This window comes from Barbus barbus, assembly GCF_936440315.1.
Source record: "Barbus barbus genome assembly, chromosome: 48".
Taxonomy (NCBI): Eukaryota; Metazoa; Chordata; class Actinopteri; order Cypriniformes; family Cyprinidae; genus Barbus; species Barbus barbus.
In genome coordinates, this window is record NC_136726.1 from 7,825,519 (window position 1) to 7,852,632 (window position 27,114).

Here is a 27,114-nt window from a genome sequence, read left to right on the forward strand (position 1 = left end):
GGAGGAACTGTGGACAGCTGGGAAAACTAACAGAGTCATGATAATTCTTATACTATATCAATGCAGCAGTAAAGATGCTCTGTGTCAACTTTTTTATCGCAATACTGTTTTTCGCTACTAATTTTGTTAAAACTATCTAGTACAAAGTTCACGAAAGATACTTCCATTGTTTAGCATTGTTACTCACACAACAAACACTGGACACACAACAATAAAGTTTAGTTTGTTAACATTAGTTAATGCATTCACAAACAATTAACACATTTTTACAGCATTTATGAATCTACATTATACATTAATGTTAATATATTAATATATTAATATTGATATTAATATAGATTAAGCTAGATATATATGTTTGTCCAGAATTTATGCAAATTTTTACTTAATGCTAAAAATGTAGTTAATGCAAACAAACAATGAACATTACAAAACATGTTTTCACTGTTACAAAAATTTAATTTACCAGAGTTAATTTAATAATAAATAGTTAATAAATATATTTTTTGTTAATTCATGTTTGTTTATAAGTTATTAATGAATACTAATTTATATAACTTGAAATGCTAAAAATACACATTGAAATGTACATTAATCAAATAAATAAATAGTATTTTTATTGTTATTTCATGATAATAATTGGATTAATATTAATTAATTGTATTGCATTGTAAGCTATTATCATAGTTTGATGTAAAACTCAGAGACCACATTTCTGCTTTGTGGTCAAAAAGTTCAAACTGAAAAACCTCAGTCACCACAACAAAAGAGGAATGTGAAACCCTAGACGCGTGTGGTTTGAGGAAGGGTGGCGCTTCACCTTGTGGTAATGGACTACTTCAAAGCCCAGGTGTTTCTGCTCCCAAATCTGCACGAGCAGAAATGAACAAAGCAACAGCTGGACCAGACTCACATCACAAACTAGACCAGACAGGTAGAGGAGCAGCAGCCGTCTGAAGGGGGAGAAAAGCTCAGAGGAAATGACAGGAGAGGAAATGAGAGGGGACACATACACTCGCAGATGTTGGGGTCACGGATGTCTTTCTCTGGATGCTGGTAGAAGAAGGGCTTGCACTGCTCACACTTGTGACCCATGGTGTTGTGTTTGCAGTCATCGCACACGCCGCCGCTCACGTTACCCGAGGCACGATACACGGCCATGTCGAAATGACAGGAATCAGAGTGATGATTGCAGTTACACTCTGTGAAAGAAGCAAAGAAATGTTAGTAAGGAAATAGCAGGTGATTAAGTAACAATTGTAACAAAGAAACAATTATAACAAAGAATGACAACGTTTAAATAATAATATATAATGCATAACAACTGCACAACAAATTACGACGTATAAATACTATAACGCAGTAACGACTGCATGACAAAGAATTCCAACGTTTAAAAACTATAACGCAGTAACAATTGCATGACAAAGAATTCCGACGTTTAAAAACTGTAACGCAGTAACGACTGCATGTCAAAGAATTATGACGTTTAAAAACTGTAACGCAGTAACGACTGCATGACAAAGAATTATGACGTTTACAAACAGTAATGCAGTCACAATTGCATGACAAAGAATTCCGACGATTAAAACTATAACGCAGTAACGATTGCATGACAAAGAATTCCGACGATTAAAACTATAACGCAGTAACGATTGCATGACAAAGAATTCCGACGATTAAAACTATAACGCAGTAACGATTGCATGACAAAGAATTCCGATGTTTAAAAACTATAACGCAGTAACAACTGCATGACAAGGAATTACGACGTTTAAAAACTATAATGCAGTAACGATTGCATGGCAAAGAATTACGATGTTTACAAACAGTAACGCAGTAACAATTGCACAACATAATTATGACGTATAAAGACTATAATGCAGTAACAGTTGCACAACAGAATTACCACATTTAAAAACTATAACGCAGCAACAATTGCTTAAAGAATTATGACGTTTAAAGACTATAACGATGTTTTACGAGAATTACGAGAATTACAATGTTTAAAAGCTATAATGCTGTAATATCTGTATGACAAAGAACTACCACTTATAAAGCAGTAACAATTTTACAACAAAGAATTTTTTAACTATATTCTTTAAAGAAGTTACAACAGTTACAAAACATGTTTGTACTGTTACAAAAAGTTTAATGTATCTGACTTAGTAGCATACCAAAGTTAAAATATTGATATCAAAACTCCATTAGAAACTACAGGGCAGTAACAATTGTCCAAAAAAAAAATAGAATGTCCACGTTTGTTTAGAAACTCTCATGCAATAACACTAATACAATACTATAATACTAATGTTTAAAAACTATAAAGCGGAGACAAAAGTACATCAAAAAGAATGTTACAAAACTTGCAACACCTGATTTGCAAAGTAAATCTTTTGAAAATCTACTGGTTTCATATGGTTTTTAAAAACATTATGTATAATTTAAAAAATATATATATTTAATGACTCAAAGCCATGTGATGTAACCATCAAGTAAAATGTAATGTGCATTTTCATTACACTTTGACATAAATATCACTAGATTTTTGGGTTGTACAACAAGACATTTTATAACCAGAATTAACTTTGTCATAAAAAGTTACTTTTAATTAAATGAACAGATCCAGACAAAAAAATTATCATGATTGCATTGACCCATAACTGAACATTGCAGAAGATCATACTTTTACAGGCGTTGGTGTTACGTCCCTCTGCGGGTCTCCAGGGCAGGTCATGGTAAAAGTCCTGACAGCGTTCGCAGTTCAACCCCATGGTGTTATGATTACACATACAATGGCCATGGACCTACGGCAAAACAGACATAATGATAACCAAGAACAAAATAAATTTAATCAAATTGAGACTATGTGTGGAACATGATATTTAAAGGCATTTAAAGTCATATCTAAAGTCCTCAAAATTAATTTGAGCTAATATCCTACTCAGACCCTACAAGGGAAATGTTTCTTCACACAACATAAACTTAGAAAAAAGATAGAGTTGCTCAGAACAATCTACAAATCTGGCCCTAAACCAGATAGCAACAGGAAATGTTTATACTGGATGCATCTGGTCTACATTAAACAAACTCCAGTCCTGGTACAGACACAGATCTAGATGCAGACAAAGATCTGAGCTTTCACAGAACTGCTCTGTGCCTGGAGATGATCTAGAGTCACTTCAGTGCCTTTGAATAAAATTCTTGCACGTAAAAAGGTAGTGAGATTGAGATCCGGATGTAATATCTCTTCATTACTTTTGTAAAAGCTACAACAGACTGAGACACATCTCAGTGCAGACAGATTGTAAACAGAGAAGACTGCATACTAAACAGAAACCTTGTTTCTTTGGTGCATTTCATCTTTGGCACTTCAAATCATTGACATAAAACCATAGAAACACATACTACAACTTCAAGCATAAATGAAACAATAACAAAAAAGGGTTTGTAAACAACAGGCTATGCATGCATTTTCTCTGCCAAATGATTATTTGCACTGTAAACTATTCAAAAACGAAACCACGAGGCGGTCCGCATACTTTCATACTAATGTGAAACAGATCCAAACTGAATTAGAAGCAGACTGCGATGGGACTTCAAATGATTTCTTCCATGACAAATGTGTGTGAAATGTTTTCTTCAAAGCAGAGTTTTAAAAAGCCACAAAAAGGTCTGCTGGCATAAATCAAAACCGACTTCCTATTAAATTTGCTTTATTTATCTGCAATTCATTCTGGTATCATACTGCATTAAAATTTCATAATTTCAGCTCATACGTGATTGCCAAGTCTGCTTGTGGTGGTGATTGGAGGGAAAAATTTGGAAAAAGTATAAAATATAATTTCAAAATAACTATTATTAAAATATAACAACAAATACTATAATTGTACAAAAAAAAATTAAAAAATATAAAATAATGTAAAAAATAAATGTTAAAAAAATTAAAATTAAAGTTATCAATAACTTGCATTATACATGGCATAAAACCCACCATGCTGTCCACGACCTCTCCAGCTCCATCGATGGGGGCGCATTCGGATGCATGACCATAGCAAAAACAGTTTCCTCTCACCACCATGTCGTAAATCGCATAGTAGTACTTCTCCTTGATCTCTATACGTGAGTCCAGAAGATTGTCCCCGAGAGTATGCAGCCTAGTGAGCTTCACCCTCAGATTAGTGATCTTTAACATGTCTATAAATGATAGGAAGCAAGAAGTTAGCAATACAGAAATTTGGTTCATACTATTAGGCCACTTAATGACACGCATGTATGTTAAAATGTTTTCATTTGTGTCCTTACTTTGAATTCTGGGGCTGTAGGGATCATCAATCCTGAAGGCTGGATCCAAAACCCTAAAGATGACCTTCAGAAGCCAGTGGAACAAGAGTAAATGGAAAATCCAGTATATAAGCAAGTATTCACCAGAAGTTTCCAAAGCTCACCTCACCCTCAGTTGAGGGTTCAATGTCGGAGTAGCGGGAATCGCAGATAACATCGTCCACTTTGGTCATGGGTCCTTGAGAGACAGAGGGGAAGGAGGTCTCGCAGTCATAGGCGAAGTAACGGTACACTTGCCAAGTCTTCCCAAAGTCTGATGACCGTTCGATCACCATAGCAGCAGGTCTGAACGTCTAGATAGGGAGCATAAGAGGGTATCGACTTGAGATCGATGCTTCCAATATAGATGATCAGAATTGATCCTTACATAATATCTATACTGGTTTTTCGGTTACACTTTATTTTAAGGTGACATTACCTTAAATTACACAAATTAGGGTTAGTTGCTTGAAAGTATGCCTAATTTACTGTTATTACTAAAGCAATTGCATGTAATGTATGTAACTATGTCACATTAATATAAAGTGCTACCCATTTTTTTATTCCTTGTAGAATGAAAATTAAAGTGTTTTAATGCGCACCTTAAAAATACCACTAAATCATGATGAAATGTGACATTTATAATAAATAATAATAATAATAGGTGTTTAAGAATGCATCAATATGGAAATTCTGGCCTAAAAATAATCTTATAATTATTTTCATGTTATAGCCAATAACAGATAAATGGATGACATTAAAATACTATTTTGTGTAATTAAAAATAAAACACTAAAAAGTTAAATAAATCAATTGAAATGCTGCAAGTGTATTTAGACATCTCAACATTATAATTTAGTTTAAAAAATTACATTCATTCTGAAATTTGTTTAGATTAAATTTCAAAGTTATTAAATTATGCAGAAAAACATACGAGCCAGTATGGTAGCATTATATCATCCAGTGTTATTTTAGTATCAAAAGTTACAGTTTTTGTTAATATTATTTATTAGTTATTTACTACTTCAAGTTAAATCAAACAACAAATAAACAGCAGATTGTGAGAAATTATGAAACTAGTGACGTATTTTCATAATAAAATGATATATATATATATACACACACACATATATATTGGGTACAACTGGGCTAAAGGCACACCATAAGAAAAATGTGCTATTCACTGCGCCTAAAATGTATAATTGCAGAAAAAGTATATGCGTTTGTATTGAACATTAATGGAGCAACAGATTTTGTGTGAAAATAAATCATTCAAGTTGTTTATTTGTTTAAAAATCTTATAAATGTATGAGGTGGCAAGGGGGGCAAATACTTTAGCTAAAATAATATATTTTTTAATAATGTCTAAGTTAATACTTGTTCAAAACAATCACTTTAGCTAAGTTTGAACTATTTTCTGCTTATTTTTTAAAATAAAAGAATTCATTTTTGTTCTATAAATATACTGTTATTAAAATATGTTAATATAAAAAATATATATTTTAAAATACAGAAACAAAATCATTTTAATAAGAGAATCAACTTTGTGCTGCTGCGCGCGATCGTATCAAAGATCAGACAAATAGTGCATCTTGAAAAGCGGATGTTTTGGAAAGTGCTATGCCACATTTTTGTGCCATCTACTGGTTTAGAGGAAAATAATATCAAAGGCGCCTTTTACCCCGGGGCACCTTTAGCCTCGTTGTACGGTACCCTATATATACATATATATATATATATATATATATAGGGTACCGTACAACGGGGCTAAAGGTGCCTTACTTAAGAGATTACTACATTTTATATATATATATATATATATATAATCCTGGACAATTTCCCAACAATCTTTGCAATCAACATCACATGAGCACTGTTGTTCTCTTGATGCCAGTCGATTCATATGCGCTCTCTGATTTCTTTTAACTTTATTGCTGAAGTGAAATCATGCTGAAATGCAATCTTCAGCTGAAGCTTTCCAGTCGTCTCAGTCGGCTGCACAGCTGGGTTTATCCCAGACCTCCCACGGCTCCCACACACTGAGCGACACTTCCCCTCCTCCCAGCAAAATCCACATCAACCCCCCTTCCCTTCCCACATTCTCTCCTAACAACCACAAATCTCACCTCAGCCCGGGGCTGTGGCGACACCTACCCCCCAAAACACACATCACTGTCCCCTCAGCACTTACTTTAAAGGTCATGATGAGGTGGGTGAAGTGGAACTCTGCCTCCAGGTTAAGCTGGATTGTGACGTTCTCCTGGCCTGAAAAAGAGAGCGATAAAGTTAAAACAAAGAGTTGTATTTCTCCACATTTATTAATGCAGTTCCTTTTATTAACTCCAAAACTGTTCTTTATTATGTTCTTTAGGGTCTTTACCGGCATCTGTGGTTTCATGAGGAACTTTTAACATCAAGGGAACCTTTCCATTCCACTAGTAGACAAAAGTTATTACAATTTTTTAAATATTCTTCACACACAAAAAGGGTTCTTTTAAGAACTGTTGACTGAAAAGTTCTTTGGGGAACCAAAAATCATCTTCTATGGCATCACTGTTTTGCAGTCTTTATTTTTATGTTCTCATGGTCTTTAAAGTCTTAAAACTGGACCCCATTCACTTTCATTCTATGCATAAAACAGATAAATTAATAGAAAATATATATTTTAGTATATTCTATTGTTTTACAAATGAGGGTGATAATAATAACAATTCTAATTTTTAAAGGATTTCATTCTCAATCATTATTTGCCATTAACCCTACCTTGAATATATGTTAATATATTAATTATTATTTTCGGGGGGGAAAAAAGTGTTTTACTAAATAGTAGTTTTAAGTCTCTAAATGAAATTAAAGTCTTTATTTGTTCTCTATTTAATCTAATTGCTAGCTGGAAGATTTTCTTATGATGTTTTGGTAATGCTTTACAATAAGGTTTCATTTGTTAAAATTAGTTAGCTGCACATGTTAACATGAACTAACAATGAAAATACTGCGTAAGTGTTAATTAATCGTAGTCAATGTTAATTTTAAGATTTATTAATACATTGTTAAAGTCAAAGGTTGCATTTGTTTATGAGGTCATATGATGCGATTTCAGGTTTTCCTTTGTCTTTGGAGTGTTTCAAGCTGATTGTGCATAGATGATATCCCTGAAGTTGCAAAGACTAAAGTCTCAAAACCAAAGAGATATATTTTATCAAAGTTAAGACTCGTCCACGCCCCCTCAAACGGCTCATTCAAACACTCCCCCACATGTCTACGTCACAATGTGGAAATATTTGCGGAATGCCGTCCAAATGTTCACACAAAGAAAGAAGGCGTGGTTTCAGTAACCGCAGTAGTGTTGATGCAGCCGTGTCAGGGAGACACTGTGTGTTTCTAGGCGAAACCAAAAGCACTTTATTTGGCCTTCTGAAAGTAGGTGCATTTAGGAATCATTGGTTAAGATTTGTTTACAACACAACATTTGTGCAACGCATTTTATGGATGACAGTTTTGTGAACCTAGAAGAGTACAGGGCTGGCTGTGTACGAAGGCTTTTTCTAAAAAATAAAAAAAGGGGCAATTCCGACTTTGCTATGACAATCTGGCGCTTCTGAATCAGCGACTGTAAATGTGTTTTGTTATTAGTTCAAGTATTTGCTATTGACTGTTAAAATGTGCGTAATTTTTGCGCGTAACGCATCGTGTGTGTGTGTGAGGGGAACAGGGTTACATCACAGCGGAGTGTACAGCCCGTCAGAAATCGTCTTAACCGTGGCTTGTGTGCTGCAAATACATACGAGCATCATCACTGTGTATGTCATGCGACTCTGTTCCCGTCTCGGGCTTGAACTGATAAAACTAACTTGAAAGCTGAAGCTCGTGATTATGGTAAGGGGCGTTACATTTCCGACACGTGCTTGTGGTGTTCGGCCAATCACAATGCACTGGGTCAGTTGGCCAATCAGAGCAGACTGCGCTTGTCGGAAGGAGGGACTTTGTAGAAAACTACACGTTTGATAGAGGCGGGGCATAGAGGAACTACAATAATGTACAGTATTTGAAAAATAATGTGTTTTTTGAACATTAAAGCATGTCAACAAATTCTGTTACACCAAATACACAAAATAATGATCTTTAAAATAGCACCACATGATCCCTTTAATATTATTTTATGGACTTGAGCTAACAAGGAATAACAATGAACAGTTGTTTTTAACGCATCATGGTACTGTCATGAACACGTGATGAAAACTGACAGAAGAGAAGAAATTGTTGAATAATAATTTGCGAACAAAAAGTATTCTCATAGCTTCATAACATTACAATTGAACCACTGATGTCACATGGACTATTTTTGCGATATGTTTGCTACCTTTCTGGGCCTTGAAAGTGCCAGTTGCATTGTTGTTTATGGACGGTCAGAAAGCTTTCGGATTTCATCAAAAAATCTTAATTTGTGTTCCGAAGATGAACAAATGTCTTACGGGTTTGGAATGACATAAGGGTGAGTAATTAATGACGGAATTTTCATTTTTAGGTGAACTATCCCTTTAATTAATGGAAGTGTATTGTAAAGTGTTACAGATTTTTACCATTAAGGTATGAAAAAGTAAAGGAAGGGTTAAGCAACATAGTTTCAGTACAAATTACAATTTTAAAAGGAACATCTACAGCTTGTACATTAAGAAGCATTGCACAATTGCCCTAATAGTACTGCAGACCTCTACTGCTCTATAGTTACACTAAACATCTGCTTTTTTAGTGGGAAAGTGCTTTGGGGGTCCATAAACATAAAAAATAACAATAAACAGAGTCATATCTTTAATTAAGTAGGAGGTCACCCCTTGTATTCCCAGGCTTTTGGCCCAGTTGGCTGCTGTATCTCTCATGGGTAAGCAGCTCTCTTCCTCCTACCCCATACTCTCTCCTAAACCATACATCCATAGGCTTCTCTGGTTGCATTCATGGCCCTCGTTTCCTGTCCCGCTACATTTCACACTCCTCCACTGCAATAACCAGTAAATCTCTGGATTTCTATTTCCTTTGTCTGTTTGTGTCATCGAGGAACATATGGCTTGTAGAACTGTACATTCTGATAGCTTGCAACAGCTGGACCTTCTCCATGTTGGCTTAAGATGTTTCGCAACTCAACCGAGTGGGCGGTTGTAGGATAATGGGAGTTTTGCGAGGTAAAGTATGTTTTAAAATCTTCTTTAAAAACGTACATGATGTGAGGAAAAGAATAGAATTCAAGTCATAATTCACTGAAGGTTGCTCTCAAATCTACATTTGCATTTCTGCATAATTAGCAAGGTTGTGAAACGTTTCAACCAATGACATTTGATTACGAGTCACACAAGTTTAAGAGTACAAATAAGAGTGTCTATGATAAAAATAAGGAAAATGCTAGTTGTTATAAATGTATTCTTTGTATTTGTCTTGGTGTCATATGATTTTGAAAACTTTTATATAATCTTACTGAATAACTAAAAATGTAATATGTTGTAGTAAAAACACCTTGAATGCATACAGTTGAGTACATTAATCAGTGACTTTATAAATGTCTTCAGGTTTTCAGAGTCGCACCACATGACATTTTAAAACCTGAACTAACCTTGTCATAAAAAGATAAAATTATTTGATATTTAAGAAACATACTGACTTCTGCTGAGTTCCTGATATTTCCTGTTTTGTGTTTATTTTCTGCATATCGGTTGAGTCGCATGACTTTTTTTTTCAAATATTAATAAGCAGTGAAGCATTTTTTTGAAGCAAGAAAAAGAATAACATTTAAATGTATTGTTTTAAATATATATCATTTTTTATATTTGTATAATTTATCATTAGATTATGAAATTTGACAAAATAATAGTTTTTTATATTGGACTGAAACAGCATGAGATAAATGGCACAATCCTCAAATGGCAGGTAGAAAACTCTTTCCCAAGGGAAAAAGAGATGTCATTCCACACTTTGAAGACTGGTCATCACCTTAATTGGTCAGCAATTACACAAATGCTTTGAAGTAGTTAGTCCCCCATTGGTCTGATTATAGGGGAACTAACGGACAAACTAATGAGAGAGAGTTCCCTCTAATAAGACCTTGTTTCACATCCAAAACTGAGCAAACGCCTAAAATAGTACTGAATAGTATTGAAAAGAAAGGAAGATGAGCAATTGTTTGGTTTGGAGTCACAACACAACTCACCATTTTCTGACTGCCACCAAGTCTTGAGGCGGTTCGGGGCGAATGTAGTCACAACATTTTCGATTCTGTGGCTGGTTACTTGGTGCGTGCTTTCATCGTAGGTTCCCCTGGAATCGCACACAAAGCACTTCTTCTCTTCCTGTGATGGAGGGGGTGGAAAAACCAGATAATGTCAATGGCATTCTTGTGACGCGAGAACTTCTCCAAATGAAATGAATGACTGTAAGGGTCTCTGAGATACTGAAGCAAGTCAACCCACTTGTTCTGACTTACATGACACAGCTTTTTCAAACTCGGAAGGCCCACAGAGAGCATTGTTTTCATGTGCAGGCCAGATGTTCAGAGCTGCTTTGTGACATTTTATCTTAATTAAAAACCTATTAAAGCAATCTGACCTCTCTTGAGGGCAATTAGCTTGAAAATTGGAACATATATTGTGTTGTAATGTGACTACTGCGTTAAAATGAGTTCCTGTCCACCTCCAACTCATAACCGCCATTTGACCTCATGAGCTCCAACTCAATATTTTAAGGACATCAACAAACCCCTATAGACCTGCAGATTGCATTTTTGAAGGTTCAGAAGACCCACATAAGATGTTCAATGGCCCTACGTAAAACATTTAAAGGCGTTTTGTCTAGAAGGAAGTAGTCTAGACATTCAAGGGTTGAAGGAAACAGATCTCTGGAGACAAACATGTTCCAAAAACACCCACATGAAATAACAGGACAGCAATAAATCTCTTTCTAAAGATGTTACAGATAAAAGCCAAAACGGTGTTGGGAGAAATCCCGCAAGTGGTAATAAAACATAAATTCTCAAGTGCGGCATTAAAACACAATTAGAGCCCAAGGGGGTGCAGTTTTCATTTCGGATGAATATATATCAATTGATATCATGACATGACCATAAAATTAATGCTTGTCTTTGCAACTTTTTGCAACTTGAAAAACAAATTTCTACCACTACGTAATGATGATAGCACACTGTAATTTTAATTCAAACTTAATTGCAACTTTCAATGCCAAAATATCTGTATTTAATCAACAATGAAGGATAGCGGTTTGCAGCACACAGGTTACCTGCAAATGACTGACGATACAAAAGGGCTCAGGTTTCTGGAATCCGCATGTGGAGGTGGCAGAGAGTTGGTGTGCTCTTCCAATGAGAAGATCTCCTGTGGCAGGATAACAGCTCCCCTCTGTGCAAACATCTCCCAGCTCAGGCACATCTGCAAGAGCCCATGCCCCTAAAACTTTGTGGAAGAAAAACTTTATATGCATCTGGTAGTAGTGAAACGTGATACCATATAGACTTTGTTTGCTTGTATTTTTGTGGTCCTTTAAATTTAGTTTTTAGAAAAGCTAAAAAGAGGCTGCATATATAGGATATATATATATATATATATATTATATAGGCAATTATATAATTTATTAAATATAAACATAAATTATAATCCTTTTCTTTTGAAATTTAAAATATCTGATATCAGCAAAAAGATAATTGCTTAAAGTTTGAGAAACTATGCTTTATTTAGGTCAAACCTCTAGATAAAGAAACTTTGCCTCAACAAAACTAAAATAAAACTTACTCAAAAGGGCTCCGAGCTGTAACAGCATGTTTGTAGATTCTTTCTTCAGCCGGGGCGCAGTAATCCTTATTTTGCTTGGAAACTGTTGCTTTACTGCAGCAGGAGCTGCGCGAAACTTTTTCGCCTCTAATCTTCTGCACATGCGCACAACGCTTCGACTCGTCTCGCGCGCTCCCTCCCCCATCCTCGAAGGTGGTCTTGAGGTAAGCAACGGTCAGTGAAAAACGGATAAAAGTAATTAAAAGAGCACAGAAGTATAGGTTTAAGTAAACTCGAGTCGACTGTACATATCAAATGAATAACACTGATAGCAAATATTTGCGTATTTGATGAAAACGCGCCATTTGATGGGATTTGAAATGGTACCTCAGACTCAGCAAAGGTATTTTACCCTCTTCAAATAGGGAGGGATTGTTCTGGTTTGTGACTTAAAAAAAAGACTGAAATCTGTGGTATTTGTTGTTAATGTTAAGAGAAAGAGAAAACCTTTCTGTGGTTGCAACAAAAGGTTTTTAATAAATGACTAAATTAACATTTTACATAGTAATCTAGATTCTCACGCACAAGTCCTAAAAACTTATTAACAGCTATTCTTACTTCCAATAATGATACACTCGAATGAACTGACCTGTGATCAGTGAAATTGCCTTAAATAAGGGAGGATTCCTCAGTAATTAGACAGTTTAAAGGTCAGTCAAATGGATTTGGTGGTTGTCTTGACTGAGAGAAATTAGTGTAATAATGATCAAGACGAGAAACAGACTTCAGTCAGTTTAGACATTAGGAATTAAACCAAGTTTGAATTGTCAGTATATTAAGGCAATAAAGTGGCCATATTTATATATTAAGTTAGGCAAGTCCTACAAAGCATACATTGTAAAATGTGAAACCCAACTTGATTCCATCCTACATCCTGTCACCTTTTACCAGCTTGTGTAGAGATTTTCTTTGTTTTCTCTTTGTAAACTTCAGGAAGAGATTAGGTGAGGTGACACAACTAATATCTGCAGAACCTTCTGAAACCTGAAAGACACAGTTTAATCACTCAGCAGACTGTCTGGCCTAACAAAATAAAGTTCAGTCAAGTAACTTCAAGTTGTAACACCTAAATGACCTTTTTATTCAAGGCAAAAATACTACTTAATATGGCTGAATCAATCAACTACATTAGGTTACTTCAAAACATAATTTTTAACAATCAGGTAGAACATTTTAAACATAATCTGTTTCATGACTTTTTCCCTTTTTTCTTCACCCAATGAAGATGAAATTAAATAAAATGGGTCTGAACAACAATAACGTTAAAAGGGGGGGAGGGGGGAATCCACTCAGACCTTTGAAATAACATCAGTGGGGCTTTACCTTTGGTTGTGCAATTGAATAGTAAACGGAGAGGGTGTTAACACCGTAGGACAAAAGCACAGACCCTCCGCCTACTGCGAGAGACAAACGAACACATTCCTCAAACAGCAGGTGTCTATACTTGACTGTCTTATCTTAATGCACATGGAGCAGCTGCTGAGCTCAATTCTGGAAGTAATGATGAAGTAGGTTTTTTAATCAAGAGGCTTTATTTGCTTATCCATGAACCAAAAACAATGAAAATACACTTGGAGGAAACTTAGAGGAATATGCCTAAATAGCTGAGATGAAAGCCAATTTGTAATAAGTTAAACAGAATTGAATTAAACAGTAATTGAAGTTGCATCTCAGATTTTCATCAGTTTTATTCAAACTAAACTCATTAGTCTCTTTGAATGATTCATTTGAAAACCTGGCTCATAAGAAACGTTGTGAATCAGTGAGAACAACAAAAAGGTATTTTGTTGTCATTGTTTTGCAGCACATCTTTTTATCTCATCTTATTCAATTCATCAAGCAAATGACTCGAGTGAAATATGACTGGTTTTGCTGTTGCGCTTCAAATTCAAGCGATGCAGGAAACAATGCTGCATGGTTTGTGTGATGTTAAATGTTACTCTTCCGACCTCTTGTGGACAGTAAGGGTTATATATTACCTATATTAGATTATCAAATGTTAGATTGGCCCATAATTTGCAAAAAAATATACTATAAATGAAAAAAACAGATAAAAAACTGAACAGAACCAAAATACGGTCATTAAGTATTTCTGGGGCCAGTTCGTAGCTCTAGATTGTCAACAAAAAATCAGCAAGCTCAGAAAGGACCGGGATAAAAGGACTGCACTTATCCTGTAAACCGAGGCAGTTTTGCCCCGTGTTGCCTTTGGCATTTTCCCATGCCAAAACACTGAAAAGGCTTCCTCTAATTTTGAGGAAGGGAAGCCCTTGCAGGCTTAAGTGGAGCACAGATTGTATTTATCCACTTTGTCAACAATAAAGTTCCTCAAGTCATCTGCCTCCTTCTGGAGTGCCTCCAAATCTTTTATCCTTTCCTCTTTTCTTTCGGCTGCAACCAGAATCCTTTTCTCCAATTCTGAAAGGACAATGATAAAGGGAAAAAATTATATTGCTAACAAGAATTAACACCTATAGAAATCCGTAATCCCGTTAAATCCCAATGCATACTGTTTCTTATGATACTGCACCTTCAATTTCCTTCATTTTATCTTCCACATGTTTAGCCAGCATTTCTGCCTCTAATGTGATGTTCTTCAGACGTTCATTAGCCTCTTCATTAACATTCTGGTTTGTGCTATTCAGTTTTAACTTTTCAAACTGCTCTTTCAGTTCCTCAAGATCCTACCAATGCAGAAAAGCAATCCACTTAGAACAGGTTACATATGCTATCTAAAGGCAGCTGCACCATCTTTTAGGTTACTAGTACACTTTTAAACAGTAACCATGTTTGTACATCCAACATACTGCATATTTAAATAAATATATGTATTTGTGCTTGTGAGGCTTACCTTTCCGACGTCTTTGACACTGTCAAGCGCAGCATTGGCAGCATCTTTGGCCTCCTTCCCCTGAGCTCTGTTAATCTCCGTCTTATCCTTCAAGGCCTTGATTTCACCCAGTAACTTTTTGGCACGAGTGGTATTCAAATGATCCTCAATATTTTTTAGTTTAGGTTCAGTCTGTTTAAAAGTGTTGAGAAAATATTGTTATAAAGCAAAAAAGTGGGAATTATCTCACAAAATATGTGATAATGCATTGAGAGCAAAACAACAAATTAAAAAGTAAAAGAACCATACACATCTGGAATGACATGAAGGGGAGTAAAATTAAATGTGCATGTATGATTTAGCAAAATAAACCATTACCTCATTAACTTTCCTCCTGATAACATCATTGTTTACTTCAGCCTCATCCAGCTCATTGAATATCTTGTCATTGAGCTTTGCCGTAGCATTGAGTGCTTTCTCTATCTCCCTCACATTGATAGCCTTGGTTCTGTTCCTGGTTATGCAACAACCAAACAGGATTAGTGACACTGGTGTCCACAGGTTAAGCGTTATAAAGCACAATGAAAAGATAAAAACTACAGCTTTGCCACATTGACTTCATTACTGCAGCCTCACAAGATTTCTTGGGCCCTCTCCTTCATGTCTTCAGCATTTCTGGCTTGTTTTTCCAAGTGCTCTAGATCATCTTCGAAGTCTTTGACATTTGCCAGGATCCTCTTGATGTCCTCTATCATGTCCTTGATCTCATCAGGGGATTTGGGCAGCTGAATGGATAACACAGCATTGGCCAGTTTCTCAATGTCCTCTGGCTTCACCAGCTCATCTGTTAAGGTACAATACTCAACTAAATTTACATTTTACCATGTACATTTTATTTTACTCTAAATGTAAACGTAAGTGGTAGTTCTGTCCTAAATAAAAATGTAATCTCCAGATTCATCCCTCACATGACATTAAGCCTATATGATTTTCTCTTCAACACAATAGGAGACATTTAGCAAAAAGAAGATTTGCTGAAAAAATGGCAAACTATTTGACAGTAGGTTCTATAACTTGCTTATGGAAAAGCAGAAATCCAGCGAGCGGTACACAAGGGCAGCTGTGCACAACTTTCTGTTTCTGACACACACTTTTCATGGAGAAGAAAGGAAGTCAAACAACATGTTTTCAAACAGCCGTTCTGATTTTTGTATTCACTACGGTTTTTATCAAACAACACCAAATTCAAGAGAACAGAAACAAGGTTCTGAATTTTTCCTCTGTTATTTACTGTTGCTTAGCAAAAGAGTCTGTTTGTGAGTGCCACCAAGCTGTAGATGTATGTAACAGCAGGTTATACACGCAAATTTATCAGTTGGTCAGCTTTTTTCACTGATATTTTTCACAGGAAAAGATATTTTGTGAAACACAAGGTAAGTATAAGTGTGAATAAGATTTGAGAGTTATAGCTGACGGCAGGATTACAACAAATAGCAACTTAAATTTCAATCTCTTCCTCAATTCACATGCTCGAGAACTATTTTTATGGTACATTTGTCATTGACACTAGTCACTGTCTACTTCTGTTTTATGAAAAATAGAAGCTTGGACTTTTGATTTGTGCTTCCCAAAATGAAAACACTACTACTGATTTGCCTGAGAGTGGCCTGAGGTGAGTAAATGAAATAACTATCCAGTTTCTTTTCCTGCCTGGATATGATCAAAGACCAGGCCAGCTTTACCAGAAGCTAGCAACTGATTCATTACGTGCAGTACCTCTCAAGTAGTTCTTGAGCTTCTCTATGAGATTCTTGGTGTCAATCTTTTCCTTCTCATATTTGTTCTTAGTCTGATTAATTTTATTCATCAGGTCCTCAGCTTGATCTTTGATGTAATTAGTCATTTTTGAGGTGCCCATGAGCTGTAAATAGAAAACAGAATGAGGCTTAACTTTAACATGTAAAAGATAAAATGATACAAAAGTTTTTGGGGCTTCTTTTTCAAAAGAAACAACCTAAAGTTCCTCTGGAGACCCTAATACAGACACTTTGAACCACAAGGCAATATCCACTATAAAGTATATGCATTAAAATGATAAAGTAGCAAGGTACTGGTATGTTTTTGACGTGCCTTAGCATCAGCTTCCTTGAGTTTACTGCGCAGATCAGTAATGTTCTTCTCGGTCATCACTGCCAGTTTGGAGGCATTGAGGCTGATGGGTAAACTCCCTGTACAGGCTGGACCCCCGCATATCCCACATGAAGCTCCACCACATTTTGCCTTCTCACATTCTGCATCGCCTGGAGCCCCACAGACCTATGGCAGAAAATTTGTCACGGCAATACACACATATTTCTTCAAATTGCAGAAAGAAGTTTTACTCTTCATTCACCTCCTTGTTGAGGTTGGCAACACTCAGAGCTTTCACTTTCCTCTCCAGCTTATCCATTTCTCCTATGCGACACTTTGCAAGTTCCAACGTAACATTCTCTCTCGTCTTCCTGGAGGCTTCTTGGGCCTTTTTAGCTGCTTCCACTTTCTTCTCAATGTCAGTGAATTCTTCATAGAGCTTTTTGATCTTATTTAAATTATCTGTAGAAATGGCACAAACAGTAGTTGCATAATAACTCACAATGCCTTTAAAAGCCAAAATGAAGTGTTATAATGTTCACAAATGGCAAACCAACTTTTCATGTTGGTAATCACCGAGACTTGACTCATTACATTTACAAACCATTAATAGCTTTTACATCTGTCACTGGAATCTCTTTTGTCTTCTCCCTGAGATTTTTCAAGAGTCTGTTGAACTCAAGTCGGATATTGTCGATGTCAGTGTTAAGCAGTACGCTTGAATCAATGATGATTATGTTTGGGTCAATGGTCTCATTCCTGAGGAGTGAGTAGAAAGACATGTAAGATGAAAGTTGTCAACGCATAAGACTACTGTAATCATTCCCAGTTGCGTCATTTAAAAAAACATGTTCATCATAGAAGATATGTGTTTAATAGTCATTTAAGTGTATATTTGAAAAAAATAATGGATTTGGAATAAAAATGAGCATTGTGTCATTGACCCAGAAATATTGTATTATGTCTATTAAATTGTGTCAAATTATATTACCTAATGCGTGCCAAGAGCTCCTCTAGTTTTTCAAGCTCGTCCTTGGCGGTCATGTTACCCAGACTTTGTAGCTTCTCCAACAAATTCCATAAGTTTTGTAGTTCAGATATAGGCCGATCGTCTTCAGGACATGGCCTTATAGTTTCTATCCTCTCACTATCTAGTCTAACATCTGAGACAATTTTCTCCCAGAGGTGGTAGCAGGCATGGCAGGGTTCACAGGCAGGAAAGTTTGTGTCATGACCCGGGGCGCAGTCGTCACAGAAAAGACCTGTTACCCCTGGCTTACACAAACACTCACCCGTGTAAGTGTCACAAGCTGGATGAATGGTCCCCTCCATGTTACAGTCACAAGCTGAATGAAATATGATATAATTTATTTATTAATTAATGACTTGGAAGAGAACAAAACTCTGTGTTTACTAGCTTACACATGCACTGTATATCTGGGTTTCCAAAGTGATTCGGCCCACACTCGTCACATTTTCTGCCTCCATATTCTAGCTGGCAGAAACACTGGCCTGTGATCTAGAAGGACATAAAGTAAAGGTGTGAAGCCCAAAAATCCATTATAGCCATCCATGTGATGGGACACTTCTTCTAAAGTGAATTTATTGTATGAATGATTATATAAACGGAAGATATTAACCTTGTCACAGATGTAGTTGAGAGCATGTTCTGGGTCACATTTACATGGCTGGCATCCAGAATCCCCATCCAGGTTCCAGTATCCATCCTCACACTCATTACATAGGGTTCCCTTGACACCTGTGCGACATGGGCACTGGCCAGTTTTCTGGTCACAGAAACAGGGGCTTCCAGCTGGACACTTTGTGTCATCTGTGCCCCTCCAGTCACAAGAACATTCTAAGTAGACAATAAAAACATGACATATGTTGTTTATGAAAGCAAATAAAAACTTAATTAAATAATAATACATATCTGTTGCCAAAACAATGTGTAATTTACGTGAAGCATTTTATCCCCTTGTGTGATTTTTATAAATGCATGTTATAGATCTGATTGTGAATGATTTGTCCATGTAGTTGTTATTTCTTTTTTTTATTTGATCAATATGTCACACTAGCTCTGGTGACATAAGCCAGTCATTTCCCAATCAACTGCAAGCTCGCATTCATTTTTGAATGCAACACCCTCAAGTCAAACCAACCGATTAACAACCGAGAGATCGCCCAATTTTTTCGATAATCAAAATTTTTTCCATAATCAATTATGATAATCACTGGGATGAACATCACAATACGGAAGAAAATATCTATTACTACTTCTCCGTTTGATTATGACTTCAATGTTAAAATGTATGTGCTTATATTTTGGGCCATATTAACAGTATTCTCTAAGTTATCTATTTCTTAGTTCCTATAATTATTGGTGGAAATACCCACTTTTTGATGTGTTCAAACCTCAGGAACTGGGAATTTTAGTTACAGGAATGCCTTTTGCGGGGACTGAATTAGCTCTTACTTCAGAGTAGGGTATAACCAAGTACAACAGGAACTACCAGTGACGTATGTATATGGCTCCCGCCATTCAGCCATGTAAACACACAGTTTACTCACGTTCTCTACAAGCTAACTCCACGAACGTGGAAAAGAGCAATAGATGGATGAAGCCATCTTCATTCTACAGTTGTTGATATTGTTGAATGTTGTGCTATATAACAATGCTGTCAACTGGCTAATGTCATGTAAGAATTACTACTGGCAGTGTGAATGCAACCAGGGGACCGCCCTGGTGGAAAGCCACTAAAATGTTTATTGTCATTGTTTTATCATTAGACATAGGAAACAAGAGAAATTTGGTTCTCCTTGGTTGTTATTTGGGCCACATTAACCATATTAGAGTAATGTATCCTTTTAAACCTGTACCTTTGCAGTCTTGAGCGAGCGCATTGCCATAGTATCCACGTTTACAGCTCTGACAGCGTGGCCCCTCTGTGTTATGTAAGCAGCGCAAACATTCACCAGTTACAGCATCACATGCTTCACCGTCACGAGGATCAATGTTATTGTTGCAACAACACTCCTCACATCGGCCACCTGGCAACCTCAGATCACCGTAGTAACCAGGAGCGCAGGAGTCACAGTTGAGACCTACAACGTAAAATTTATAATAGGTGTTCTTATTTTACATTGTTGTATCTTTACCACACTGTGTGTAACATCAAACAGGTAACTGGAAGACTCTTTGATGGTTTTTTAAATGCTGTGTATGAAAGAGTGAACAAGGACCTGTATGTCCAGGCAGACATTCACAGTATGGAGCTCCAGAGTATGGATCTTTGTTGCAGGAAATGGCAAAGAAGCGTCCACTTCCATTCACATCTGGACATAAGCATGGCTCACATGGCTGCCCAGAAACAGGGTCACCAACATAACCATCCTTACACCTGGAACAGAAAATGACCATTAGCATCGTAAAGGGATAAGTTACCCAAAAACTCTCCTTAATTACTTACCCACATGTCGTTCCAAATCTGTAAGACCTTCATTTATCTTGGGAACACAAATTAATATATTTCTATTATGACTACTCTCTGTAGATTTTAGTATGGTAATGGATATGACCGTGTTTATTTATTTGGTCTTGGTGGAATAAATCTGCTACGCTGCTGCTGCTGAATTGCTTTTGCTGTTGGTTATTGCTGTATTTTTGTTTTCTTTGTGCAAAAAAGTATTCTCGTAGCTTCATGAAATTAAGGTTGAACCACTGCTGTGACATGGACTATTTTAACAATGTCCTTACTACCTTTCTGGGCCTTGAACGTGTCAGTTGTGGTGCTGTCTATGCAGGGTCAGAAAGCTCTCGGATTTCATCAACATTATCTTAAGTTGTGTTCTGAAGATAGCGAGTAATTAATGACAGAATTTAAATTTGGGGTGAATTATCCTTTTAATTGTAAGGATTAATTTATTGTAGTGTAACACTGAAAATATGATATCAAATCCTCTCTTGCCTTTCACAGTGGGGTCCAATGGAGTGTTTCCTGCAGTCCAGACAGTCTCCAGTGACCAGGTCACAGATGTCAGCCAACCCATTGCATTGGCAACGTCTGCACAGGGGAAAACCATAGTAACCAGAGTAACATTTATCACATCGACGAGCAGTTACTCCTTCTCGACACGAGCATTGACCAGTTGTCTGGTCACAAAGCTCAGCAGTAGAGCCAGACGGATCACAGTCACATGCTAGAGGAGTCAATGACAAATAAGAATGTCGAAGATAAAGAAGTTAGTTTACAAAACATGTTCCATGTTCTAAAAACGTTGTATTCATTTCATATGGTTTCGAAAATGTATTTTTAAATAATTTGTTATATCATGTCATCTCTGTATATGAGAATGTAGCTTACGTGAGCAGCCATCTGGCCCAAGCCCATATGTCAGAGGAGTACAGGAATCACAGCACCGACCAATAACGTTGGGTTTGCATTGACACTGTCCACCGAATTTACTGCAAGATGAGCCATACGCTCCAACTTGATGACAGTTGCAAGCTGTTTATTTACACAGATGCATATAGTTAATACAAGGTAACAATGCATCATAGAATTAAATGCGTGTGTATATCTGTGATGTAAATTTAGACAATACTCACACACTGCACCATTGTGAATGAAAGCTGACATACTCCCAATAAGCTTCTCACATACTTCAGGAAGGGTGTGTTGTCCTGCCTGTGCACCCAACTCAATACAGCGGTATCGCTGAAACTGAGCTTGATATGACTGCGTGCAGAAGTTTGGGAGTGAGTCCACTTTGGGAATGAGGCCCATCTATAGAAAGTGAAAAAGGATAAATTAATTTACTAAACAAACGGTAGATAATTTTCAATTTCATCTTTTCCAATGATCTTGCAAAAACAAGGTCTGACTGGTTGAAATCTTACAGAGTCAATCAGGATGTATGAGCTGATCTGAGGGTCGGCACTGGGCATCTTTCTAAATGTGATGTCCACATGGTATTTATTACCATCACTGAGGCATATTGGAAGATCCAGAGTGGCTGTCCTGTATGTGAAGAATTAAATGTAGTTAGATGAAGGAGATAATTTTACTTGACATGAAAAATGCTTTCAAGAACATGAGCTCTTAAAGGATAGTTCATACAATGAAAGGTAATGGGGTCCAAACCACATTTGACCCTACTGACTTTCAATGTACGGACAAAATGTATTTTTTTCTATTCTGCAGGAAAAAGATGATCACACGTTTGGAACAGCATGAGCATAAGTAAACAATGCCATAATTTTCCTTTTTGTGTGAACAATTCCCTACTAAATTAGCACTCAACGAAAACCTGTTCAATATATGCAAAATACACTATAAAAAAATCTCACCTTCCAGAGGCAGGAAGAGTAAACATTTTATCAGACGGGTCATTCGGACATCGTCTATCCCCTGATCCAAAAGATACAACGTTCACAATAGCTGTCCAATCATCGGTGGACTGCAAAGATAACATTTTGAGTACATAAATGTTAAATGGACCAAAACATTTCAAACAAACACTGATATTCAAATATTTAATGAAAGGGCTGGCTGACCTCTGGTTCATAGCGGACAACTACATAGTAGTCAAGAGTAGTTGGTATATTGCTGACTTTAAATCTAAGTCCAGCCCCATCCTGAACTCGCACAAAACCTGGTCCAGTCCAAGTGATGGGCTGATCTGGGGTGCGCTGTCGCAGAATGATCTGAAGAGGTGAGCCTGGTTCAAAGGGGATTATTCTCTGCACAGGAATGACGAAGTAAGACAATCACATAAAATTTTGTGACAATATAACTTGGACAGGTTGTTTATCTGCCAGTTCAAACTTTACCTGGCCTTGTCTTCTTCTTCGAGTTCCCCGCTTCTCACGCTTGACCACCACAACCCTGCCATTACTGATCTTGAAGTCATAACCCCTCTGTCTGTAGTAGTGCTCACAGATGGGTAGTGTGACATGTGGGTTGTATGGGGTCGGAGATGGCTTCACTGTTGGGGGTTCAGTTTCTTTATAAGGTTTTGGGGCAGAGGGGCAGAGAGGGAGCTTGGTTGGTCGTACAGGTATCTGTTCCGGGGGGTAGACCAATGGAGGGGCTTGTATAAATGGAGAAATTGCCATCTGCGGAAGTGGAAATGACCCTAAGTCATGAGGGTCTCTTCATTCTTATGAATGATTAAGAATATAATTTAGTACAAAAATCACATCCCAGTCTCTCACCAGAGGTGCTGCATGTTCAGCCTCATAGATATAGAAATCAAGAGGGGCCAGGAAATATCCAGGGGCCGGCTCACTACATTTGGGGTCTACCATGTTAGGCCTGCATTCACACTGGCCATCCACTGAGGAACATCTGTGTGAATATGCACATACAGCCTTGTAAACAATTAATCTATGGTTTGTTTAAGAAAGGAAACTGTAGTATCTTACTCAGTTCTCAATGCCCCTCCAATGTCACAGTCGCAGGGTAAGCAGCCATAGACTGTGTTTCCCAGACCCCAGTATCCTGGCTGAAAAATTGGACAACAAAGCAAAATATTAACATTTCCAAGCATTAATGACTATTTAAGTTTATATCCTTGTGGTCTAATGGAGAGGTTCAGCTCACCAGACACTGGTCACACTGTGGGCCGAAAGCTAATGGCTCGCAGATGCATGTTCCAGTTGTTTGATCACAAGGGTTGCCAGTGCGTATAGTTCCCATGAAATTACACCTACACACTGGACATGGATAAATGAATGAATACGGATCAGATGAAAAGTTTTAAGAAAATACATACCTTCTGCAAGTAGGTAAATGCAAAAAGCCTTAGCATTTCAAATTCATTTAAAAACGTTATTTAGTAAGAAATGCGCCAGTTGAGTCCCATTCTGGGGGTGAAGGAACACTTACACTGACAGCCACTAGGGTCGTCCCGGCTGAACCCGTAGAACCCAAACTTGCAGAGGTCACAGCGCTCTCCTCCAACATTCTGTTTACACACACACTGGCCAGTTACTGGATCACACAGACCTCGGTCCACTGAGCCATCAGGATTACATTCACAAGCTGGATAGGAAACATCAGAAAGATCAGGCCTTTCATAGTGGAGAATGCTGTACAACTTCTTGTCCAGGCCTTTGTTATTTCTAATCTGGACTACTGCAATGCTCTTTCTGACAGGACTTCATCATGTGCAATCAAGCTTCTACAAATGATTCAGAATGCAGCAGCTCGACTGGTCTTCAGTGAGCTCAAAAGGGCTCATTGTGACATCTCTCTTTATCTCTGCACTGCCTACCAGCTGCGTCTCGCATCAATTTCATGATATTAATTGCTTATTAACAGCCACAGGCTCTGCACCAGGAACTTAAGGTCGGTAAGTAAGTGACGCCTTGTGGTGGCATCGCAGATAGGCACAAAATCACTTTCTGGTGGAATGATCTTCCCACCCTCATCCGGAATTCTAAATCCATGACAATATTCACGAGACAGCTGAAAACTCATCTCTTCTGGGAGGCCTTAAATGCGTCTTGAAAAGTTATTTAATTTATTTGCCTCTTTATGATGAATCGCTTCTTGGATTGCTCATTTGTAAGTCACTTTGGATAAAAGTGTCTGCTAAATGAATAAATGTAAACATCTAAGTACCCTTTCCACTGGAATGCAATGATTATTTTAGTTGACAACAATGAAAAACATACAATAGAATAATTTCTTTGTGCATCTAGAGGATTTTATGGTTCACCAAGTCACTCACGTATACAGGCATTGGGGTCGTCCATAGAGCGTTGAGGGTCCTGGTAGTAATACGGCCCACACAGATCACACTGGGGTCCAGCACGGTTGTTCCTGCAGTCATCACACACACCACCACTAACCCCACCAGTGGCCAGATAGCGTGCTAAGTCAAAGTGACATTTCTCTGAATGACTATGGCAGTTACACCCTGAAACATTGAAGGAAGAGTTACATATGGCTTTTCATTGTTTCTCCCAATGTTTTAATGAGTTCCTCCAGCCACTTCACATTTTTGTTTTTATTGTGTTTTAAACTATCAATTGTCTTAAGTGCCACTTACTTCTGCAAACATTCGAGTCTGTTTTTCCTCCTGGCCTCCAGGGGGCGTCATGGTAGAAGTCTTGACAGCGCTCGCAGTTGAACCCTGCAGTGTTGTGTTGGCAAACACATTTAGCATGTACCTTGAGCAAAGACAGAAAGCGAATATCAAAAGATCGTAAAACAGACAATCATTTTAAAGCATAGATAATATCTTTAAACTAAGCTAGTAATTTAAGAATAAAAACAGGTCCCATAAAAGCAGGGCAAAACCTTTCTACTACACTGAAGCATGACAGGTAGTAATTATTGTTAACTGCCCTATAAAGACAAAAATACATTTATGCATATTTTTCAGAAATGGTGTAAAGAACAATGAATGCGACTATACTTAAAAGTCCTTCCTCAGAAATGTGGATGGGAAATGAACTGTTTCAAACGTACAGATTTTCATGACTTTGGTATTCTGAGCACAGTATAAGACATTAAAGGGGTAGTTCACCCAAAAATGAAAATTCTGTCATCATTTACTCACCCTCAAGTAGTTCCAAACCTGTATGAATTTCTTTGTTCTGCTGAACACAAAGGAAGATATTTTGAAGAAAGTTTGTAACCAGGCTGTTACTATGGAATACTATGGAAGTCAAAGGTGCCCCAGAACTGCTCTGTTTCCCACATTCTTCAGAATAGCTTCCTTTGTGCTCAGCAGAACAAAGACATTCATACAGGTTTGGAACTACTTGAGGGTGAGTAAATGATGACCGAATTTTCATTTTTGGGTGAACTATCCCTTTAAGATCTCTTCTGAAAATGTAAAGAAGATAATTAGGAGACTATCTGGGCTATGTCTCCAATTAATCTCAATGCTGTCTAGGAGAAACAGTTCAGATATTAAGGAGGTCTCATGTGCTTTTTCTTTCTAGCAGGAGTATGCTCACCATGCCAGGCTCACTAAAGGTATCTCCACGTGTGCCATCCACGGGAATGCACTGATTGGCGTGGCCATTGCAGAAGCAGCTCCCCCGAACCACCATCTCATAGAGGGCATAATAGTACTTATCCTGTGGGTTCCTCCTCCTTCGCGTGAGCAACGTGTCGCCCAGGGTGATCAAACGGGTAAAGTTTACTCGCAGGTTCGTCAGGGTGATCAGCTCTGAGGACCATAAGAAGTATTGCTTATGTTTAAGAATATATTGATACCATATCTTGTTATCGATATTAGATATTTTAATTTATCAGTATTGGCTGTAACATGAATAACTATTGTCTTATTGATATCGGCCAAAATTTAAATATCAGTGCATTAGTTATGATTTGGGTCCTGAAAAAGAAAAGCAGGTCTGAATCAGTGGAACAAACTATGTTATGACAAGTTTGAATAGTGTAAATTTCCTTTACAGTGTCTAGCTCACAATGAGCTCATCATTAAGATATCGAGGCCTTTTGCTTGTTGGACATGCCTTTAGGCATCATCCTGGCCTGACATTACTGTCGTATTTCGAAAAGAAACAAAACCTCTTCAAACGAGACATCAACCTTGTATAGTAGGGTCGTAAGGATCATGGATGTCAAAACTGGGATCCAAGGCTTTCAACACCACCTGGATGAAAAGCAAAGTTAGACCTGATATTTATGTTAATAAGTAATTGAACAGATTGGATTCATTCAGGATTGCTCTGTGACTATACCTCTCCATCGGTGGATGGCTCTGCACCAGAGTAGCGACTATCACAGATAAGGTCATCAATACTGTCTGCTGGCCCCTCAGAGACACCGGGGAAGGAGTTGGCACAGTCCTCCGCAAAGTAGCGGAAAACTTTCCAGGTTCTCCCAAAGTCTTTCGACCTCTCGACCAACATGGCAGCAGGCCGAAAACTCTGTTTCAGAGCATTTGTTATCAAAAGATTATCACATAAAATATCAATGAATTTAAGTTTTTAAATGAGGTACATGGAAAGCATTGAACATA

The 27,114-nt window shown here is 37.3% G+C and overlaps 2 protein-coding genes across 2 annotated transcripts in view; both read right to left on the reverse strand.

Moving 5' to 3' along the window:
• The window catches only part of LOC306866343 (laminin subunit beta-1-like), a 37,919-nt gene extending 25,659 nt beyond the window's left edge, over positions 1 to 12,260 (reverse strand). The window contains exons 1-9 of the mRNA XM_079411482.1: positions 12,111 to 12,260; positions 11,602 to 11,774; positions 10,520 to 10,658; positions 6,515 to 6,588; positions 4,449 to 4,637; positions 4,306 to 4,369; positions 3,995 to 4,197; positions 2,687 to 2,807; positions 1,014 to 1,202 (exon numbers count right to left, since the gene is read on the reverse strand). Coding sequence (XP_079267608.1) covers positions 1,014 to 1,202; positions 2,687 to 2,807; positions 3,995 to 4,197; positions 4,306 to 4,369; positions 4,449 to 4,637; positions 6,515 to 6,588; positions 10,520 to 10,658; positions 11,602 to 11,774; positions 12,111 to 12,252 — 1,294 coding nt within the window. The 5' untranslated portion in view covers positions 12,253 to 12,260. The remainder of the gene's footprint in view (positions 1 to 1,013; positions 1,203 to 2,686; positions 2,808 to 3,994; positions 4,198 to 4,305; positions 4,370 to 4,448; positions 4,638 to 6,514; positions 6,589 to 10,519; positions 10,659 to 11,601; positions 11,775 to 12,110) is intronic.
• A 945-nt stretch (positions 12,261 to 13,205) lies between these two features.
• The window catches only part of LOC306866344 (laminin subunit beta-4-like), a 31,079-nt gene continuing 17,170 nt past the window's right edge, over positions 13,206 to 27,114 (reverse strand). The window contains exons 6-35 of the mRNA XM_079411483.1: positions 26,834 to 27,022; positions 26,682 to 26,745; positions 26,084 to 26,298; positions 25,168 to 25,288; positions 24,847 to 25,035; positions 24,000 to 24,155; positions 23,715 to 23,827; positions 23,537 to 23,616; positions 23,327 to 23,459; positions 22,943 to 23,227; positions 22,667 to 22,852; positions 22,460 to 22,569; positions 22,010 to 22,130; positions 21,719 to 21,896; positions 21,474 to 21,617; positions 21,078 to 21,309; positions 20,353 to 20,510; positions 19,990 to 20,214; positions 18,750 to 18,967; positions 18,532 to 18,628; positions 18,101 to 18,455; positions 17,714 to 17,868; positions 17,372 to 17,571; positions 17,110 to 17,295; positions 16,756 to 16,900; positions 15,616 to 15,823; positions 15,358 to 15,493; positions 15,001 to 15,171; positions 14,680 to 14,833; positions 13,206 to 14,567 (exon numbers count right to left, since the gene is read on the reverse strand). Of these exons, the coding sequence (XP_079267609.1) occupies positions 14,428 to 14,567; positions 14,680 to 14,833; positions 15,001 to 15,171; positions 15,358 to 15,493; positions 15,616 to 15,823; positions 16,756 to 16,900; positions 17,110 to 17,295; positions 17,372 to 17,571; positions 17,714 to 17,868; positions 18,101 to 18,455; positions 18,532 to 18,628; positions 18,750 to 18,967; positions 19,990 to 20,214; positions 20,353 to 20,510; positions 21,078 to 21,309; positions 21,474 to 21,617; positions 21,719 to 21,896; positions 22,010 to 22,130; positions 22,460 to 22,569; positions 22,667 to 22,852; positions 22,943 to 23,227; positions 23,327 to 23,459; positions 23,537 to 23,616; positions 23,715 to 23,827; positions 24,000 to 24,155; positions 24,847 to 25,035; positions 25,168 to 25,288; positions 26,084 to 26,298; positions 26,682 to 26,745; positions 26,834 to 27,022 (5,064 nt within the window). The 3' untranslated portion in view covers positions 13,206 to 14,427. The remainder of the gene's footprint in view (positions 14,568 to 14,679; positions 14,834 to 15,000; positions 15,172 to 15,357; positions 15,494 to 15,615; positions 15,824 to 16,755; positions 16,901 to 17,109; positions 17,296 to 17,371; positions 17,572 to 17,713; positions 17,869 to 18,100; positions 18,456 to 18,531; positions 18,629 to 18,749; positions 18,968 to 19,989; positions 20,215 to 20,352; positions 20,511 to 21,077; positions 21,310 to 21,473; positions 21,618 to 21,718; positions 21,897 to 22,009; positions 22,131 to 22,459; positions 22,570 to 22,666; positions 22,853 to 22,942; positions 23,228 to 23,326; positions 23,460 to 23,536; positions 23,617 to 23,714; positions 23,828 to 23,999; positions 24,156 to 24,846; positions 25,036 to 25,167; positions 25,289 to 26,083; positions 26,299 to 26,681; positions 26,746 to 26,833; positions 27,023 to 27,114) is intronic.